The 20,571-nt window shown below is 37.2% G+C and overlaps 1 protein-coding gene across 2 annotated transcripts in view; it reads left to right on the forward strand.

The window, feature by feature from the left end:
* Positions 1-20,571, forward strand: part of MRPS27 (mitochondrial ribosomal protein S27) — a 41,619-nt gene that overhangs the window by 1,319 nt on the left and 19,729 nt on the right. For both annotated transcript variants that reach the window (XM_064403421.1, XM_064403422.1), the window contains exons 2-4: positions 623-700; positions 6,234-6,304; positions 8,212-8,270. In XM_064403421.1, coding sequence (XP_064259491.1) covers positions 623-700; positions 6,234-6,304; positions 8,212-8,270 — 208 coding nt within the window. The remainder of the gene's footprint in view (positions 1-622; positions 701-6,233; positions 6,305-8,211; positions 8,271-20,571) is intronic.

Here is a 20,571-nt window from a genome sequence, read left to right on the forward strand (position 1 = left end):
TCTTCAAAATACTTGCAGCTGAAGCATTTTCTGTTTTGTTTCAAAAGCTAGCACAGCATCTTGAGCGGTTTTTGTGGTACAAAGAGTGTTTGGAAAAAGCTTTCAAAAATATTCCAGTGAATCTGCAGTTCATAGGAGGTGAAAGAGTGGAGATTATAAAAATGAAAATATTTTCAGTGAGGCATGCCTTTATGGGTGGAAATAACTATTCAGCAACAACAACAAAGCATATTTGTGTGGGGTTTTTTTCCCCATTTTTTTTTAACATTTAGCTAATTGCTAACTGATACAAAAGCTCTGCACAAGGAAGTTGCTTTTATTGTTGAAGGTTTTTTCCTACCTTTACAAATTTGGTATTTTCTTAAATATGGAGTTTAGGTTTGAAAATACGTTTCATGCTGAAAAAAAAACTTCTGGGGAAAGCTCTTCAGTTTTACATATTACAATGTAATAGATGATCCACATATAAGGAATCTGAATTGTTACAGTAGTAGTTACTGACGTAAAGACAGTTTAATGCATTCCACTTTGCAAATGTGACAGAAGAAGGTGTACCTAATAAAATGTTTGTGTAGAGCTGTGTAAATAACCCAGTTTACATAGTGTTTTCTTTCTTAATTAGGTCGAAGATCTCTTCTTTCTTCAGCCTATGTGGATAGCTCAAAATGGGAAAAGAGAAAAAAAGAGGAGCATAACCTGGGTGAGAAGAGTTTGTTTCTTGTCTCCACTTTGTCTAATTAATTAACCTGAGCTCATTTTTGTTTACCTTACCATCTGTAAGACCTTCAGAATAAAAAAGGGTATGAAACAATATGCTTCTGAGCATCTATGTCAAAAAGCACTCAACATGTTTAGAAATTTGTCATATGTATTCAAAGCCATAGTGCAGAAACACATTTGAATTTGCCTGTTTACTTAATATACAGTTTCTACGAGCTCATTTTTTTCTTTCACAAAATCCAAAGTGTGTGACTGTCTCTGACTGATGTCTTGATTGACATTGTTTTAACACTACTGCGGTGTGACAAAAAAGCTATTCTATAAGTATTACAGGACAATTATATTTAAAAACACTTTTTAAAGGTGAAATTTTCCTAGGGTTTGAAGTTTCCTCTTGAATTACAGATTTTTTTTTAGGGGGATGGGGGAGAATGAAGCTAAACTTTTTATTTTCAAGAAGTTATATGTTAAACTGTATCTGCACGTGGTACTGAGATCTGCTGTACAAATTTTATAGCAAAATTATTTGTCTAGATTATGTTTGAAATTCCACTATCTTTTTGGTGACTTCATTAAATAAAAAGCATCTTGCAAAGCGTTTTTCCATGCTAAAGATGTTGGTCTTTTTTTATTTTGTGCCACAGGTGTTTTGGAGACTCCATTATTCACAGTCTGTTTTCGTTTTTGGGCCCCTGAACTGTGGTTGTTATTTTAACACAGGTTATGAGGCTGTAAGAAGAATCATCAGCTGAAATTCAGGGGTTTTTGTCAGGCAGGAGGACAGACAAAATAATCAGACTGCTTTTAATGCACTAATTTGTTTCTTTTATTTGTCTATGAGGATTTAGGTGGGAATTAGGTTCTACATGAATGAGAAATAGTCAGTGGGTCCTTGTGTATGTAGCTTGGATCCTGCAGAGACTGTAAATACCATGTTACACTTTGCTGTTAATAGGACTGCTCATGCTGTGTGTTTTGGGCTGGAGCCACAGATTTGTGCCCTGGGATGCATTTGGACTAGTCACACCTCCAGGTGAAAATGGCAAGTGTCATAGAAGATAGAAATCCACTGTAGAAAAAAACATTGTGCTGATGCTGTTACAGTCCATGTTTGGCTTTCTGTGGGCCTGGCAAGACCTTCTGTGACTGTTTGGCAGGAACAGTTCTTGCTGCTCTTCTGCTGATGGTCTTGAGCCAGAGCAGATGTCTGTTCCATGATTTTCAAAGAACTACTTTGCATTTTCATTTTGTGTTCACAAAAAAGAGAAAACAAGTTAGCACGGTGTCAGCTGTACTAGCATTTTCAGAGAGGAGACAGCCCTGCAGACGTCTGCTCTGGAGCTGTCAGTTGTCTGGTTGCACATATAATCTTGTCTCTACTAACTGGTGATTACAGCTAGAGTGAGTTCCTTGTGTTGAGTAAATGCTCTTTTATTTCTGTGTTTCAGACGTTGTTTTAGAACTGTTGTTACACAAAACTATGTTGTGAGGATACTTTTAAAGGCAAAAGAAGTATTTTTTGATGTAAAGTCAGTTCCATTTCTCTGCTGCAGTGATGTGCTATCCCAGACACAAATGCATTTACTGTGTGCATGTAAGGCATGCTTTATTGTCTTCACTGTAACCACAGTTTAAAATCCAGATATGAATGAGTTTAGCAAACTTCACTGCTGAAAAATGTATAGGAAAGAGCAAGACTGTATTTTGTGTACCAAAATGCTTTTGTTCAAGAAGACAGGAATTGAAAACGTGTTAATTTGGAATTTGCAAATTGCTTGTTGGTAGGAAGATGCCTGCCTAGTAGTAATTTGGATTCCATTTATTAAAAATGAAATACAAAGGAAACCAGAGTCCCAGGGGATGGCAGAATCCAGGTGAGACAGGAAATTTCTTTTTTTTTTTTTTAAAAAAGATTCACATTACCTAAATTGGCTCATTTGCAACACCAGGTGGCAGTGCTGCCCTTACAGACATGAATAATTTTCCATTCAAAGCTTGTTCAGTACAAAGCTGTTGTTCTTTCCTGTTATGTGGAAACAGAGATAAATGTGGAACAAATAAATTTTTCAGGCAAAATACTTACCTTGGCCTTTATATTTTAGTTGAGTCTTTAAAATAAAACAAGGCTTTCTTTGTAGCACCAGTTAGCCTGTGAATTAAGGTATTAGCTCTGCCCATCACACACAGGATAGCTAGACTTTGCATCTCAGTTTTATTGTCATTTCTCACCACTGCATCAGACCTCTCTCTTGAGTGAACCATTTCTAAGAATACAAGGGAGTAAGTAGAATAAAAGTGACGTTATATGGTGGCCAAATATGTCCCATATTGATAATGTGCTGCTTGTTGGTGTGGCTACATTCTGTGGGTTGATACACACTGTGAATCAAACTGAAACTATGATGATTTCCTGGGCCACGAAACTGGTACTAGAAGTCATAATCACTGACTTGGAAGGTGATGGTCAGTATTTTCTGTCATTGTCCTGAGCCACCCTGTTGCAGGCAACAAGATACTGAGTTAATATGGACAAATGAAAACAAAAGTGAACGTGATGTCTCATATACCAGTGTTATAAAGACCTCTGTGAAGTCATGGCCCGAAATTGAATGACTGAAGTTATATTTATGGTTTGTTTAGTTAATTTTAGTTCTTGAACATACAGTAATACATTTTTAGAGAAATTAAATTTTTAGAGTTAATTCTGTAGAAATGTATTTTTAGGCAGCATATATGAGAGATTGTATAGACTAGTGGTTTTTTTGATGAGTCAGACAAAAGGATTTACAGTATGTAATCTCTTAAAATATACACAGAATTCTGACTTGGCCCTTAAAATATTGGCTTGGTTTATACTGAATGTAAGCACTCAGGTTTTACTGCCAGCAATGCTAGGAGACTTGGGTGTTCACATGCTTGCGTTCTAGTACTGCTGTCAGGATGCTTTAACTAAGAAGAAACTTCAGTCTTGATTATTGAATAGCAACTTAGGGAGCAAACTTGATTTACAAAAATTAGGAATTTGAGAAAAAAAAGTCTGGTTTTAGGTGTTCTTCACAGAAAACAGTCTAGGAAGTAATTACTCATTGCAATTAATTCCTGTAATAATACTATTGCAGAAACTGCAACTTGTCTGAAAACGAAGCTAAATTTTCCATTATCTTAATTTGTCTGCTATTATTTTAGATTTAATCAGCCCATTTTGTTGTGACTCTTACACTGGAGATGATAAGTGTTTAATGTTTATATGGAGTTCAATAGGTAAGTGCTTTCCATATGTAAATCTGATGGAGAGTTTCAGCTTTGCAGGCAGCAATAAAGGTCAGTCATTAAAATTCTATGTGTGAAATCTCTCAGAGGATGCTCAGAGGAAGCCATTGTATAATGGCTAACAGTGTGATCTTGTATTCATGGTATTGTATTAATTTGGTTTATATTCTACTAAAGTAGTCAGTGTTTTCTAGAGCAGGCTCTTAATCTTCATGAGCACCTAGACAAAAGAAATGCCAAGCTCAGGACTTGAGTGTGGCCCACAATAGTCATAGGGATCGCCTTCTAGATGTGGGAGGTTCTGCATAACTAAAACAGTTCTGGAATAGATAAATGAGCTCTGATTCTCAGGTCCACATTGCTGTGTCATCAAAGATACCAGATTTGGAAACAAACATTTCTTTCCAGCTGTTTCAGAATTGAGATTAAGAATGGTGGGTGACAGTTGGCTTCATTTAGGCAAGACCTGCCCTGTGCTTTGATCGGGATAAGCTGGTTGGTCACAGCATCCTTTCTCTCTAAATTGTAGCACTACTGGGAAGTAAAGGCACCCTGTGCCTTTACCCATGTGCTTCATCATGACCTTTGTGACTTACGGAGAGATGGATAATACAGAGTCAGAGACATTTAGACACTTCTTTTAAGGGTATTGCCATATAAATTTCTTTACCATTAAAAAAGTTGCATTTTTTTTTTAGTGGTTAACTTGTATAAGCATTGTCCTTGATAGCACACATCACTTCAGCATCTTATGCTGTCTTTTGCAGGAGCTGGTACTGGCCTTACAAACTTTGCCACAAATTTCTCTTTGCTTTCTTGGTCATGAAAAGTTTGCTTTTCCTCAGCAGAAGATAAATGCTTATTTTGTGTTTGAAGAACTCCACAGGAGGAAAGTTGTTAAGTAAACAAGGAATACTGCTATGTGGCAGACAACAGCATGTTATAGACTAGGAGTCAACTGCTTTATGCCAAGTCAGGGCTCTGTCATTTTACTGAAAACTTCATCCATATGCTGTAATTTGACAGATTACATATAATGAATGTCATTTGTGCTGTTAAAACTGTACCCTCCAGTGTTCACTGTGATACAGCTGTTTTAAAAGTAATAAATAGGGATATCACTTATTTTGTGGACCGCATCCCTCAGAGACAGAGCATTTTACTGATGCAGTGCTATTTCCTGCCCCTGACAAATTTGCAAGACTAGAAGGGTTAGTTCATTCTGATGTAGTGCTGCAGTTTCTGCTTATCTTACATTTCACTGACGGGTGTGGAGGCAGGTTGACCTTTTTGGAAAATTAATTGTAAAACCAGCCAGCCCATCAGCTGGCCAAGGATGGCCAGCGGGCTTTATTGTGAGGTGTCAAAGGGGTGACTCACTGAGTAACAGTTGCAAAGGAGGAAGCAAGCTCCAAATATTGCAGAGGGAATATGTTAGTTTTCTGGTCCTCAAGATGGAGGAGAATAGCAAGAAAGAATATGGTTGAAGTCTCTAAAGCTTATAGATTTGATATTTTCAGTTCATGGTCAAACAGATGACACTAAGTATATGTTGAGCAGCTTACTCTTTCTGAATAATCTTTATTTTCCAGGAACGGTAAACAAAGCTAAAACTCCAAATTAAGTTAATTTAGCTTCCAATTAATTCATTAAATGCAATGGCTGGCTGCCTGTTCGACAGTCAGAAGTTTAAGTTCCTGCATGGTCAGATTAATATTGTTATATGACTGCTGAAGCAGAATGCTGTAAAGCTACTTACTGGTGCAGTGCCCGATTTGATTAATGGGATTTCATTGGATTGCTGTTTGTAACTGTAAGGTTTATCAGTATGCTACTACATGTTTCTATGTCTCATTGTTTTACTCTAAAATAAAAATCCATGCCTAAAGCACTGTCCAACGTATGCTAGGCTTGAAAGCAAATGGGAATTTTAAAGATGCCTGCTAATTTTTTGTTTTAGGTGACTTATATTAGTTATACTAATTTCATCCAGCACTTTATAGAGTAGGGTTTTTTTTACTTTTTTTTTTTTGGAAGTTAGGATCATGTTGAGAATTTTCTCGTGTGATATTTCTGTTAAAGTGTTCAACAATATTTGAAAGTATATTTTCATACAATTTTAAAATGGAAGTGCCTGGAATTTGATTTCATGGACATAGGTTCTATTCTAGGTTATATGATGGCTCTGCAGATTTTCCTGTTATGCCAGTTGATTAAACACGTACTTTTTCTGCTTTCTCCAGCTGACTTAGCCCACTTAATGGACAGAACCTATGAAAGAAAACTGCCTGTCAGCTCTTTGACAGTAGCCCGGGTAAGGAAATAAATCCCAATCATAAACTGGTAGAAGTGACTGTGGAATGCTTGTGTAGTGAAGTGAGCTGAGAGATGATAAATGATACCACTTCTGTTAGCAGTTCCAGAATCATAAATGTCTTGTTATACTATTAAGTTGCTGTATAAAGCTGTTTTATTGATACTTTGTACTCATTAGTTAGTACCCAGATCACAGGGTCTTCAAAACAGATTTTTTTTTCTCAGTAAAATTGGGGATCACTGTTATTGGGTTGTCTATTTCCCTAATATGTGTTTCCTGCCTTCCTATGGTTTCTTTGTGAGAGCTTTACAACCTCCTTAGGCACTGCAAAAGAGCCCAGGCTACTAAGGGAATGCATTGAATTAGTACACTGCACTGTCTATCTTCTTCCACTTCCAGGCTTCTTTCAGAGTGAGGCAGAGGTGGACATATTTTGCTTTCATAGCTTTCCTTCACTGCAGCAGACTGAGGCAGAACAAATGCTGACATGGGTTAAGCAAAGCCATTATTTTTACTGGGAAGGATAACCAGTTCCATCCTCTGGATGGGTTAATCTGGAAAAGGGGAGGAAAAGCAGAGATACATGTTTTTAAATTCCCTGTGTAGATGAGTGTTTGTAATGAAGAAGGAGAATAAATAAGTTGTTTGTTTAAAAAACAAAACAACAAACTAGTTTCAGTCTTCAAAATTATCCAGAGAAGCTGAATTATCTCAGTCATACCACTAATGGGATAATTTGCACCACTAACTGAGGAGTGACTGAACACTTTGTTCAGTTACAAGAGCAAGCATTTACACAGATCAGGCATTCTTGACCATTGCTTCTGAGACCGTGTCCACAAAGAAAATGGGTGTTCCTCTCCTTTTTATGAATCAGATTTATTCCTTTCCTGCTTTGGGCTGACTTCCCTGGAGAAATAGCAATTTCTGATTGTCAAATAGCTTCACTTTCCAATACCTGGAGCTAGCATCAGATTCTTACTTTCTGGAATGTAGGTAAAGCACGCAGGCATGTTTATTGCTATGCTCAGAAGATGAGATCTCTATGTATACAGCATGCAAAGAGAATGAAGGAACAGGAGACCAAATACCAGTCAGCTGAATTATTGTTTTTAGATTAGGCCTAGGGTAAAGAGAAGTACTGGCCTTGAGAACATGTTTGCTTATCCTGAACTAAAGATATTATATTATAAAGATGCCATAGTGCTCCAACACCTTTATGCTTATGTTAGTGAAATGTACGGGAAAACAGGATTCACTGTTACCATAAGACAACGTCTGGTTGAAAACTTGGCTTGTATCTAAGAAATTGATAGCACTGGGAGTTCTGTAACAAGACAGGATTGTAAATGAGAGGACAATTGTGTTGTACAGCATGGGAGGGTGATTTTTTTCTGACCATTGATTATAGTGAAATACAAAATTTTGCTGTCCCTGTGCTTCAGAATATATCTTATGGATAGGCACAACAGGCAAACTATAGAGAAAATAATGGTTTTTGGAAAAAACCAATGAGGCATGTCAAAACTCTCTCAAAATTGTGACAAAAAAATGTAAGGAACTGAATATATGTTTAAAATAAAGGATGTGATTAAAGAGCAAAAGATTTAAGGGAACAGCAAAAATACAGGATACCGAGATATAGGTGTTTAATCCTCAGATGGCTTTCAAGATGAATAAGGTTTCTCAGAATTAAGGAAGAGAGTTGTCTCAGTTCAAAAAGATTTGAATTTTAGCAGTCTAGAAGAAACCAGAATTAGGAGCAAGGAGAGATATGAAGAATTTCAGTACTGTCAGACAGCTAAATGTTCCAGACAAATGTATTTTGTTATTTGTTATTTTCTTCTAATATGTTTCATGTGAGTGCTCCTTTTTTAAGCTTTTATTTCTTATTTTTTAATCAGTTTGTTGACAACATTTCTTCACGAGAAGAAGTGGATCAAGCCGAGTACTACCTTTACAAGTAAGCATCTTTTCCCCTCAACATGAACTTTAAGTCATACGAGTAAATACTATGAAGTCTTGTCCTTTGAAGACTGACCCTTTCCAGCTTCTTGGCTTTGATTTCTCTCTCACAAAGTATGCACATCTACTTGTCTTACAACTCACAGCCAAGGGCTTTCTTGCCAACTTCTCCATGGTTGTGGCTGCCCTTCTCTGGACCTCTGGCATTGTCTCCTGTCAAGCATGTTAATCTGAGATACTGAGTTAGCAGCTAATGCAACCTGCAGCTTTGTTTTACTTTAGAGATGCTGAAAATATAAGCAGTCATGTTTGTTCACTCTTTTTCCTTCTAATACTTTTTTTCTTCTCTGAATCATTATTTTTCTGAATTGATTACATGGGATTTGGATGTGTAGGTGTAGGACTTAAGGAAGCTTGTTTCCTCAGAACACAGAAGAATGAAAATGGGCATCCTGTGGTAATCAATTCAAGGGTGAATGAAATATATTATCCCCTTAGTACTCGTATGTTTCCGAGATAAGCTGTGTGTAGTTCACATTGTGCATGAGTTGTTATGGTTTTTGGCAACTATTTTTGTGTTGATTGAAGTGTACAGGTTCTGTGGTACAGGTTTTTGCTTGTTTCAAGTCAATACCTCTCAATGTTGACTTTAAGAGGGTAGCAATTATTGCCGATCACTAGAATAAATTAGTTCTTCTATGACAGTTGCACACACATTTTGAGAACTAAGTTTTGTGATGGAGAAAGTAACACATCATGTCAAAGTGCATGAGAGAGCATCCTTACAAATAATATCAGGTAGTTATTTATAAATAATAATGATTGAGTTTTTTTAGTTAAGATGTTTTCTGGACAGCTGGTTTAAGCATATGCACAGTTTTAAGTATGTGACTGCATTAGACTTCAGATGTCCCTGATTCTGTGGTACTACTGGGACAGTATCCGAACCTTGGAACTTCAAAATGGAAGCAATAGAAATGAGTGAATACTAGCAGTATCCTGTAGTTTAAAAATAAAAGTAGGAAGAAGAATCACTCACAGAGGGCAGGTTAGTGGCATTTTGATTCCTTTTGATCAAGATTCCACTAGTCTTACCAGAATCTGTTGTCAGAAATCAGTTTTCCATCTTGCAACAGCAGAGATGACCACAGAAGAAGGTAAAGCCAGTTTAATGAAAGCCCTCTAGTACCTTTTAGTAACATTCTTGAATGTGTTATATTATGTCACCTGTCTGTACTTTCTCTATGATGGAGTTGGGCCCTCTAGGGTTAGGGATTTCAAGAGACCTTTGACTTCCCTGACATGCAAAGGAAAGTGGGATAGTTTTAATTGCTAAATCTCAAAATGGTACAGATAAAATCCAGATAGTGAGGTGTCTGTAATGTATTTTACAGATTCTTTCTTGAAAAAAGAAGTTCAGAAAGAGTGACAAAAACTTAAAAGCATAAAAAATGAGCCATAGTAAGAGAGAGAGAGTATTATGGGAATCTCTAACATGTAAATATCCTTCTTAGTTCCAATATGTTCTTGGTTAATGCCTCAGGTAATAACACAGGATTTCTATCCTTAAGAACACATTCTAGTAGAGAGAGTTACAATTCAAAAGCAATCATGGTTATTTACAATTTTGCTAAGATAAAATTCCACTATGACTGGTGAAAGTATAGCTGTGTGCATATCAAATATAATATTTTGCCACTGATGCAGATTTTAGTCGTCCATATGGAGAGAATAGAAAAGTATTGATGCATGGCTTATCAGACGTGCTCTGGCTGAAATTTTTCTTCTTTGTGTCCCTGTGATGCTGCTTCTTTGCTGTCCCTGTGTTTTGGTGTTGCAAAATGCTGTCTGTTGGTGATATTAGCATCAGCTTTCAAGGAGACTTCATTCCAAACTATTCCTAAAATGGATGTGTGTTCAGGTAGTGAAACAGCATAGAGAGGTCTGTAATTCATGTAAAAATCATAATTGAAACAGCATTTTCTCTGTCAAGTGAAAATAAGTGTTCTAGCTTCAGGATTATAGGAGATGTGGGTATTTGGAAGACCCTTTAGTTGGTCTTTACAGTTTGCACTTAGGCTGGAGATAAAATGAAAGACATTTTTATAAACACAGGTCTTTGCAGCTGTGAGGATTTTTGATACAGAAAAATGTCTCATGTAAATGGCCACACCATGAAACATAAATGAGGGGTGTAGAGAGGAAAGAGGGGTGTAGAGAGGAAAAAAAGAAGCAGAGGAGCTTTGACAGGAAATCTTGGTTTTTCTGCCTTAATGAGAAAATCCCAAGTACAATTTTACTTTTATTTAAGGAGAGGAAACTTCTGAACAGGAGAAAAGCAGTATCAGAGAAAAACTTGATTTTAAATTTGTTTTTTGCATTTTATTTCTTCTGAGGTATACAAGTCTATTGCAAACAAGTGTTTGTGTACATGGCCTGGTATGTTGACTGTGTGTGCATTTGACTGAACATAATTAGTCAGAATGCTCCCAAATCCTGTGGTTTTCCCCTTGGCTGCTTGTAGAGTATAAATAGGGAAATTTGATACCTCTGCCCTGTGTTTGGAGCTTCTGGGAACCTGAGGGGAAAGGTAATCAGTTCCAAGGCCCCTACAAGGTTAGAAGATGTTCCTGGTACAAAAGGCAAACTGCCTGTGGGAAGAATCAGACGGAAGTAATGGCATTTCCATGCTTGCAGTGTGGGGTTTTCCTGAAGATGGGAATGACAGATCTTGTAGTTTTTAGCTTTGTAGACTGGAGACTTTCCATCTATAATGTGAGGCAGAACATAGTTTCAAAAATTCTGGAGCATTACCATAATGCATTTAGGATCCCAAAATAAAGTATATTTGTTATATTTAGACCTACTTAAATTTTCTGTCCTTTTAAAGCATAGGATCTGCAGTCATACTGTCTCCACAGAGGATCTTGAGCTCTCAAGAATAGCTGCGTGGAAACTCCTATTGTGGAACATGTCAGTAGGATGGTAAAGGCCAGTTTGAGGCATGATGTCATCTGCTTTCAGTGCTCCTCTTTTTGTTCTCTTCTGAATAACTCCCCCCTTCTGTTAACTGTCAGACTTTAAAAAAATCCTTTCATCTCCTAGGATCCCAGCAAAAATTCTCATCAGAATGCAGAGCACTTTCAGCCAGATCAAAGATCTGCAGTTCGCTGTACTTTGTCCTGTCTCACTGAGATGTCACTATTTCACACATCAGGGTGTTTTTCTTATGATTGAAACATTAGCATAATGAAGAGGGGTTTTGTGATGAGGTAACTACTGATTTTGTATGTAGGTTTTATGCCAACAAAGATTTTTCAATGTGTGTGAAAAGAATGGGTGAAGTTTTTCTTATGTTGAAACTCCTCAAGAGAATTTTTAATTGCTTTAAACCCATGACCCACCTTGTAGAAAAACTTTACACAGTGTCTGGAGAATGTTTTTGTATGTGCCTGTGCTCTACAAATTATTGCACAATCTGCCTAGATTTTATTCCATTTCTGTTACTGGTTTGTTTTTGGTTTTGGTTTTTTTTTTTTTTTTGAAACACAGCTGTTTCTGCAGACTTCAGGATTTATTACCTGGGCTCCATACCATACTATAAGCACAAAATGGGACAATAGCAATGATTAGAAGTTATTCTTAGATGTACTATTTTTACTAGAATCATAGAATTGTTTAGGTTGGATGGTAGTAAGTTACAGTCTTGAGGCCTGATTTCTGCCTTTAAATAATTTTGGGGCTCTGATCTCTGTCCATAAGAAATTGTGCTTTTTCCTAATAATACCTGTCTGTCGCTGCTCAGGGCAACATTAAATGCAAAATAAGTTTCACCTGCACTCTCTATGCATGTCTGTTGTGTGGATGCAGAAATTGCACTTTTACTTTCATATCAGTCAAGCAGCTTAGTGTCTGAAAATTTTGTTACTTTATTGTTTATAACAAATTTTCATGATGTACCAAAAAAAAAGTATCGCTGAATGATACTTGCATGGCATTCATTCTTACTAGTATGGTAATTTGTTTCTGTATAGAAATCTACAGTACGTAATGAATACCATTACCTGTTCCAGGACAAATAGAAGAGATGTAGACACAGTCCTATAACATACTTAATTCTTCCTTTGAGACGTTTTCATTCTTTTAAGGCTGTAGGTGAAATAACTGATCAAATCTTGGTTTTCAATGCCTCCAGAGAAGTATATGGGTTAAAAAAAAAGGTATAAAAATAAATTAGTCAGAAATATCTGCCTGCTATTCAAGTTATGCAGCAGTTATGTTTTGAAATGATATTGAGAAGTGGTGGAAGCATCTGAAGAGAAAAATACAATTTGTTGGCAGAATGGTATGTTTTACCAGTTTGGACACCTGCCTAGGCTGAGTGCTCTAAAATAAGTTAATTTGCAAAAGATTTGCAAAAGCTTTTCAGAAGGTAAGGAGGCACAAGGAAGGGAAACACCCAATGAGATGTACCTCATTAGAATATTTAATTATTTTCATGTGAATGACAGAAATACCAGTGTTTAGTTCTGTTCTGCTGTGGTTGCAAGTGTGTGATGCTGCTTTATGTGAAGAAATATTGGTGACTATCCAAGCCAGTGCTGCGCGATGGCATTTTGGCTGTAGGGATTCCACTGTGCTTCTGGCCCCAGCATTCACTCATTTCTGCACAGAGGGGTGCATTTTCTTGCTCTCCCTCTCATCTTTCACAGTTTCTCTGTTTTCTTCATCTGAACTGTTGGAATCTTTGGAAAAAAAACCATTAGTAACTACATTTCAGAACCCAGAACCAAATTTCAGCAACCCTTATCCTGTAAAAACGTCAAATTTCAGTGTGCTCAGTGTAACATGCTTTGAAGTGTGGGACAACCATCATTAAAGATAGAACATTCAGGAGGATCTTTTCCTGTAATACATGCCCTTTCATTCATCTGCTTTTCATAGTTCATCTGCTTTTCATAGTTCATCTGTCCTTTTGTATATATAGTTTTCTTGAAACGTAGCAGAAACTGGTCAAGAATTTTCTAGGCACTGCATATAAAAGCATAAAAAGTTGGAAAGCTTTTCATCAGCACTGATTTTTTTTTGTTGTATGTTGCCAATGCTAGAAGGATAAGCATTTGGATTTTAAAAGGTTTATATTTAAAACAAGAGGAAAATAAGGAATTTTCTACAAACAGATGCAATATCAGTGTTGGGAGTAATCTCTCTTCCTCCTCATCCACAATATTTCTGGAGTCAGTAGATAGATGAAGCCAGTCAGATTCAGAAATTGACAGAAATTACTTGGTCCACACTCCATGTGGATATATTTTTTCATTTAATATTGGAAGACAGGCTTTCATTACAATTCTTGGCAGAAAAGAGTACAGTAGAATTTCCTTCTCTTTTACCCAGCATCTTTCTTGCCAGCAGCTCAAAGCTTTTTATCTAGTAGCTTCTATGGGAGATAGTCTAAAGTACAATGTGACCAGGTCTCAACTGTCACACTATATGTTGAAGGAGAAAGGGCAATTTTGTCTCAGAGTTTGACCTGTGCTCCTCCTTAAAGGTCAATTTTGCTATGTCCAGTGGCATTCGAGAAGTTGTTTAGTAAACCCCTGCATCAGCAAAAAGCCTGTCTTGAGGCAGATCTTGCATTATGTTTCAGAAATACTGAAAGTCCAGATGGAGGTTAAATGCAGCCAAAAATGTAGAGAGAGAGCCATTCATATGAATACAACTGGCCAGGACAGACTAAAAACTTGTATGAGATTCAGAATTTAAAACAAGTACAAGCAAAGATCTGTTCCTATGCTAGCTTTAGTTATTTAGTTATTCCTGTTTCAGCTTAGATGTGGTGAGCATGCATTCCTGCTATTTTGAGTCACATTAGTAATTTTTGAGCTAAACTAAATATAATGTAGAAGAGTAGGGAGTATATTATGTCTGCAGCTGTAGAAGGGGCAATAATTATTAAAAATTCTGTTTTCAGTTGCTTAACTAGTAGCCTTTTCTAGTTTTGTGTTATGCTGCTTGTAAAGCTAGCTGTATAATATGTTTCTTGGGGAAACAAATACCTTTAATACAGATTTTTATTTTTGGGGCGTGTGAGCTGGTGTGTTTTTTTAAATAAGAATTCGGTTGATTTTTTGGTTAGCTTTAATTTACAGAATTGTAGTGCTGAGTAGAACTGGGTTATGGGCTAGCCATTCAAAGTAAAAGATCAGGCTATTTAATTTTCATCTATTCTTACGCAGCATATATGAAATAATGAAACAGGCTAAAAGTGGGAGAGTGTTTATCCTGCACTTTGGGAAATTCACGTTTTTGTGCTACTGCAATTAGCATACTCAAAATGCTGAACAGTTTAAATGTCATAAACAGAGGACCAAGTACAAAGTCAAAAGGCTTCTGGGCAGAAAATGTCTTAGGAATGTCATGATCAAGATTCTTCTACTGTAATCAGCAGTAAAAGAAAGAATAAAGGTAGTTTTTGAGGTAAGTTGAGGTGTTATTTTGTTGCCACTAGAAGTGGTTTTACAAGGGGTGAATCAGGGTGTTCCTGGCTTAAATGGACTCTGCAAGCAGCTGTGGATGTGCTTCTGATGAGAACAATCATTTTATTGAAAATTGATTTTTAAGAACAGGATGAGTATTTAGAGCCTGTATTGTGTTAATTTTATTATGGACAAAAATTAATTTAGGAGCTGGAGAGTGAAGATGTGCAATAAATAGTGTCGGCTTTCAAATGTCCTCGATCTGGGAAATAGGAGTTGCATAGCTTGTCGCAGCTGTTGTGTTGAAAATACATCTTGGATTAAATGTATATGCTGTAAATATTACTCACCAGAATTTACTTTGTGTTTTTCCTTATAATTGTTTTCTCTGACTTGTAACTAAAGGAGGGCTTATAAGAAAGTGGGACTGGACATCCACTAAGAATGTGAAATGTTTTTAAACATTCCAGGGCATATCACGTAGTAATTTAACATGGAAAGAGATGTCTGTGTGGTTTTATATATTTTTTTTTCCTTTACAATGTTTGAGGAAGCATTTTTTCAGGAGACTAATGTGAATGCTAGTAAGACCTATACAAATATTTTCATGACATTTTTGGTTTTCTACATGGTTACAGTATATGCTCTTGCAGGTTGCATGGAGGCAGGCCTGGGACCAGAGCATCTCTTAACATTCCACTGCCTGAGAATTTCTATTCTGTACTGCACTTGTTAAGAAAACTGCCAGTATGTTTGAATGATGGCAAGTTATGTGCTAGTTTGTAGGGTAGACTGATGGAGAGAAGGACAAAGGCGTTAATATTTTTTCCTGTCATACCTCAGCCAATGTATGAAATACAAGGCTTATGCAATATTTCTGTGAGGACATCCCTTCATTTTACTCTATGTAATGAAAAGACCATATGATCTTAGTTTGAAATAATTGTTTCATAAAATCTTGGCTTATTTCACAGGCTTTTAAGATGACTATAATCTGATCAAGCACATAAAAACGGGGCTACACCATCTAACTGGACTTGGTAGTCAAGAAAAGTGTTCTGTGCGTTGTTGGTAACAGTGAAGATGTTTAGCTTAGTAATATGGCGCAGTAGAGTGGATCCAGTATAATCTTTTGTGCTCAGACTGTCTGTGGTTTTAATGCACATTGCTGCATAGTATATAGTAACAGATAACAGGTGTGATACAAGTTCCAGAAGCCAAAACCCTTTGGAAATGGAAAAAACATTTCAGATGACCATGTTAAGAGATGGAATAATCACCGCAGTTATACATATGATCTACTTTTTTCTGTTGTACTCCATTTTAGCCAAATTGTTTTATAACCAAATGAAAATTATTATGATGGGAAGGGGGTAGATTTACACTAGCACACTTTCTTTAACTTGTAAATGATTTGGCATGTTAATTTTCAAGTAGCTCCATTTTATTTTAAAAATTATGTTTATGCTTTTGTAGGACTGAAAGTGTTATAAAAACATTTAGTTATCAAGACATTTAGAAAATTACATGATTATATCCAAAGACTGTAGATTTTTTTGGGCCCAGTTAAAAAAATTTGAAAAGTCAATTGTGTTGCTTTATTCCAGTGGTTCCATTTTTTAAAAATAATTCCATCTTCAGAAATGTCCAGAAAGATCAGAGTGCAGAAAAAAATCAAAATAAGTGGGTACATTTATTCAGCTTGTATATATCTGCTTATTTCTGCATATACATTTGTGCCTGTGAAAAAGTGTTCTCCCTATGGGCAGAAGCTTGATTGACAGATCCACAAAACAGTGCTTTGCTGTAATTGAATAGAGGAGTATTGAATCAGCAGATAAGCAAAGGTCATGTTTATTACTCTTATTGTTTACAGAAAAGTTAAGTTAAGGTGCAAATTTCTGAATATAAGATGCTCAGTAGCAAAATGAAAAAAAAACCCAAACAGTCATTCAGGGTACTTAGTTTTTTCCTTGTTTTGTTGCTATGTTGGTTGCTTTGTCAGCTGTTTGCTTGGTTGGTTGGGGGTTTTTTTGTTGTTTAAATGCTGCTTTAATTGTGAGCATTTTGAAGTTGCATGCTCCAAATAACATATGTATGTTGTCTGCTGGAATGAGCCCAATTGCATTTTCTGTGCTTCTCTGTACCAAGCACTCTGCTGAGCTACCTGCAACTGTTCCTTCTCCCATAGTTTCTGTTACCTCTGAGATTTACTTGATAAATCCTTGGTTCCTAACTAGGTTGACTAATCCCTGAATAGTCCCTTCCTTACCTTTCTTCTGGGTGTTTTTGTTGAGGGCATTGTGGGGTGGAAGAACAGTATAGGTTTGGAAGAAGCTTAGATAGAAGTCCGAGCCTTTCTTGTCAGCTGATTTTATTCCCTTACCTGTTTCCTAAAATCCTTATGTGCCCCTGTCCCTGAAGGAGAATGTCCCTAGGCTTTTCAGCTGCCTCTCTGTCTCCCCTTTGCTACATCAGTTTGAAGGCCTGAGGGACTCAATTAAATGTGGAGTTGGTTGTTTCAGAAATAGCACTGTGTCTGCTTTCATCAGTTGGTTTCTGTCTTCATCACTGATGCATCTCTGTGGGATGCTGGACTGCACATCCTTGAAAGGTGCTGGGGTTGTCCTTGCCTCCCAGCTTTCATCTAATTAATGATTATGTGCATGTGTGGTGTGCTAGGTCCTCAGCTGATTGGGGCAGGTCCCTGATAGCTTGGAGGAACTGTGTGTTTTCTCTTTGGACCAGGTGAGGATTAGACCCAGGATCTAGTTTTAGGGAGCATTAGCAACCAGTGACAAAGAATGTTTTCTTGGATTTATTGTTAAAATTGGAAAGGGACACAGAAGAGAGCAGCTGATAGAAGGGCCTGTTTGCTCAGCTGTGAATGTAGACCCAATAATAGTTCCTTTCTCATGCTGAAAAGTGAACAGGGATTTTGGTTATTTCCCCCCCATCCCACTCCTTCAGTCTAGAACTTGACAGGGTGAAAGCATACAAATTTTGGCATCTGGATTTGCAAACCTATTTTCACCTTTATGAGTAATATCTGTTGTTTAAGAATTGGTGTGGATATAAAGCTACCTGTAATCTCTAAAGTCAACTTTATGATGATCCTCTTTACGTTGACATTTATTCTGCTCTCTCCTCTGTAACTACCCCTTTCATTTAAAAAAGGGGGAAAATACTCCTTTCTTCAAAGTTCCACTAGGGAGTGAGTAGAGCTGGACTAAACTGAGTGACAAGCTAAGTAGACGGCCTCTGGCAGCAGACAGCTGGTTGTAAAATAGACCCCATCTCCCTCCCCCTTGTCTACATATTCTGTGCCAAAGTTGACAAACGAGACTGGCTGCTGGTGTGTCTGACTGGTGGTGAACGAGGTGTAGCAGCTACTGTGAAAACATGACAGCAGAACATGTGCAGCAGGAGTGTTACAGTCCACTTTTCCAGCAAAAAGATGTTTTTGTCTTCATTGAAGTTACTGTCCTGCAGTCATTACTTCTTTTTGCAGTTTTCTGTAAGTGGTGCTGTGAATGTCAGTTTGGAGCCTGAATACAAGGTCTGAGTAGGGCCACTGTAAAAGGGCAAAGTAGCAAGTTATCCTGGCCTTGCATTGTGGGCCAGTCATTAGCAGAACTAAAAGCATTAGTGAGTTATCATAGAATATGCTGAGTTGGAAGGGACCAGTCATGCTCATTGAGCCCAGCTCTTGGCTCTGCACAGGACGCCCCAAGTATCACACCATGTGCCTGAGAGCATTGTCCAAATGCTTACTGGACTCTGGCAGGCTTGGTGCTGTCACTGCTATATTTGTAACTAGCAATCTGGGATGTGTTCCTGTCTCAAAAGAGGATTTCATTATGAAATCCTTTGCCTGTTTTGGGTAGCATGACCTCATTTTACTGTGCAGCTTTCAGCTACCTACGCAAGGGAGCATTTGTCCTACAGTACATGCAGTACTTAAGGAGAGGTACCTGCTGTCTCTCTTTGAATAACAGATCTGATAGCACAGTCTTTTTCTGAAAAGAATAAAACAATCATGTAGCTGGTAAGAGCCCACAAAATTCAAATTGCCTTACAAAATGCTTGAGTCCAGTTTGCCATATTTATCCTTGATGTACTTGCTGTTCCTTGGGATTGACATATGCAAAGGACATATGTGAGGCAAAGGACATTTTGATCTCGCTGGTCTCAGTACTGAGTTAGATATACTAAGAGCTAACTAGATGCCTCAGAAGTACATTGATTGGGTACTGTGGTTATAGAACAGTTTAAAATGTGTAAAGGATTTGAGCATTTCTCGTTACTCATTGCTAAAAGTATTTTTATTAGGAAATGCAAGATAGGAAGACAAAAGAAATACCAGTAAGCATTGCTCATTGAGACATGACAGGAAAAGTAAACAGAATAATGATGAACTGCATGGTAGCCATGGCCTAGTCACCAATGGTCTACCTTTTGGAAATGGTTGCCTTTTTGACAGTGGCTGTGTATGAAACTACAGGTATCAGGGGTTTTGTCCTCTTTTTAGCTGTTTACATTTAATATTAAAGCCTTCTTGTCTGCCTCCACTTCATTCATGGGGTAGAGAAGGAGAGCGAATACACAAGGACATCAGTCTGTAGCAGTGAAAAATGTAAATGTATTAGGTCAAAATTAGGCTAACTTGAATTGTCTGCCTGTGGCAACAAATCTGAAAAGGTAAAACCTGAACTGTACAAATCTAGTTGTGAAGTATTTGGCAGCAAATGCAAGGTTTGGCTCTTCCCCTGCTTAAGTTGGTTACTGAGATCCATTCAGTATTTGTATTCCTGCTGTCTTCCCAGCACCTCTTTTTTGCTCTGATTGTTGTGTGAAACTAACTCTGCAGAATAAACAGTTTGGCTTGTACACTTGTGTATTGCAGCTTTTGACATACTCAAGACAGAAATACATCACTTACGATCTGTGGGAATTCAACTGTGATCAAACTGAAAAGTGTCAAGGGTTATGTCAGTCGATGTAATGTTACAGTGGTTTGAAGCTAATGTGTGATCTATTTCTGGGACCTGTTTTGTGAACCATAAAGAATTTTAGTAAAATAAATGGAAAATGCAACATAGTTACAATGTAGACTGCAGGGTTCAGTGATTAGGTCTCTTAATAAGATTACATTAATTTTGCTCCAAGTTAAATCTACACTGAATATTAGTCATTATTAAAAAGTTGATGTTTGCAAATAAAATAATAGCAATGTCTGTTAGAGGCTGATATTTTTCCTGCCATAGAATGAAGTCATTATTTGCTTTTCTTGACAGCAGTTTTTATGCATACACATGAAGTATGCCCATTTAATATGGTGTGAATAGAGTATTCTCTCATAGTTTAGGCTTAGTGCTAAAAGGCAGAAACATCTTAATGTGTGATGCACTTCCCTCTGACACTGAGCTATTACAGAACTTAGAATCACTGTTTTGTCTGCATGGAAAGCCCTTGGTGCTACATCTCTGTCCAGCTTGGTTAATGGTTACTGTGACATCCCTGCAGTAGCTGGTAGCTGTGATGGAGGTTTTCTAAAACATCTGTAGTAATTTATTTTTTAAAAATTAAGCCTAATGAGCTTTAAAGCAATTCAGTCCTTAAATGACATAAAGTTATCTGTGGTTGAAAAAAGTCCATGACACAAGTACTATTTGATACACAAAAGATTTTAGACTTACTTTTGAAGTGCAGGTAGTGGGAACTACCTTTCTGCTGGAAACTGACTTTCTGGCAGCCTTTAATGGTCAGTCACTTGGCAAAGTGAACTGGGTGCAAAGATGGTAACAGTAACTACAAGTT

The sequence above is a fragment of the Passer domesticus genome, chromosome Z, assembly GCF_036417665.1.
Source record: "Passer domesticus isolate bPasDom1 chromosome Z, bPasDom1.hap1, whole genome shotgun sequence".
Classification (NCBI taxonomy): Eukaryota; Metazoa; Chordata; class Aves; order Passeriformes; family Passeridae; genus Passer; species Passer domesticus.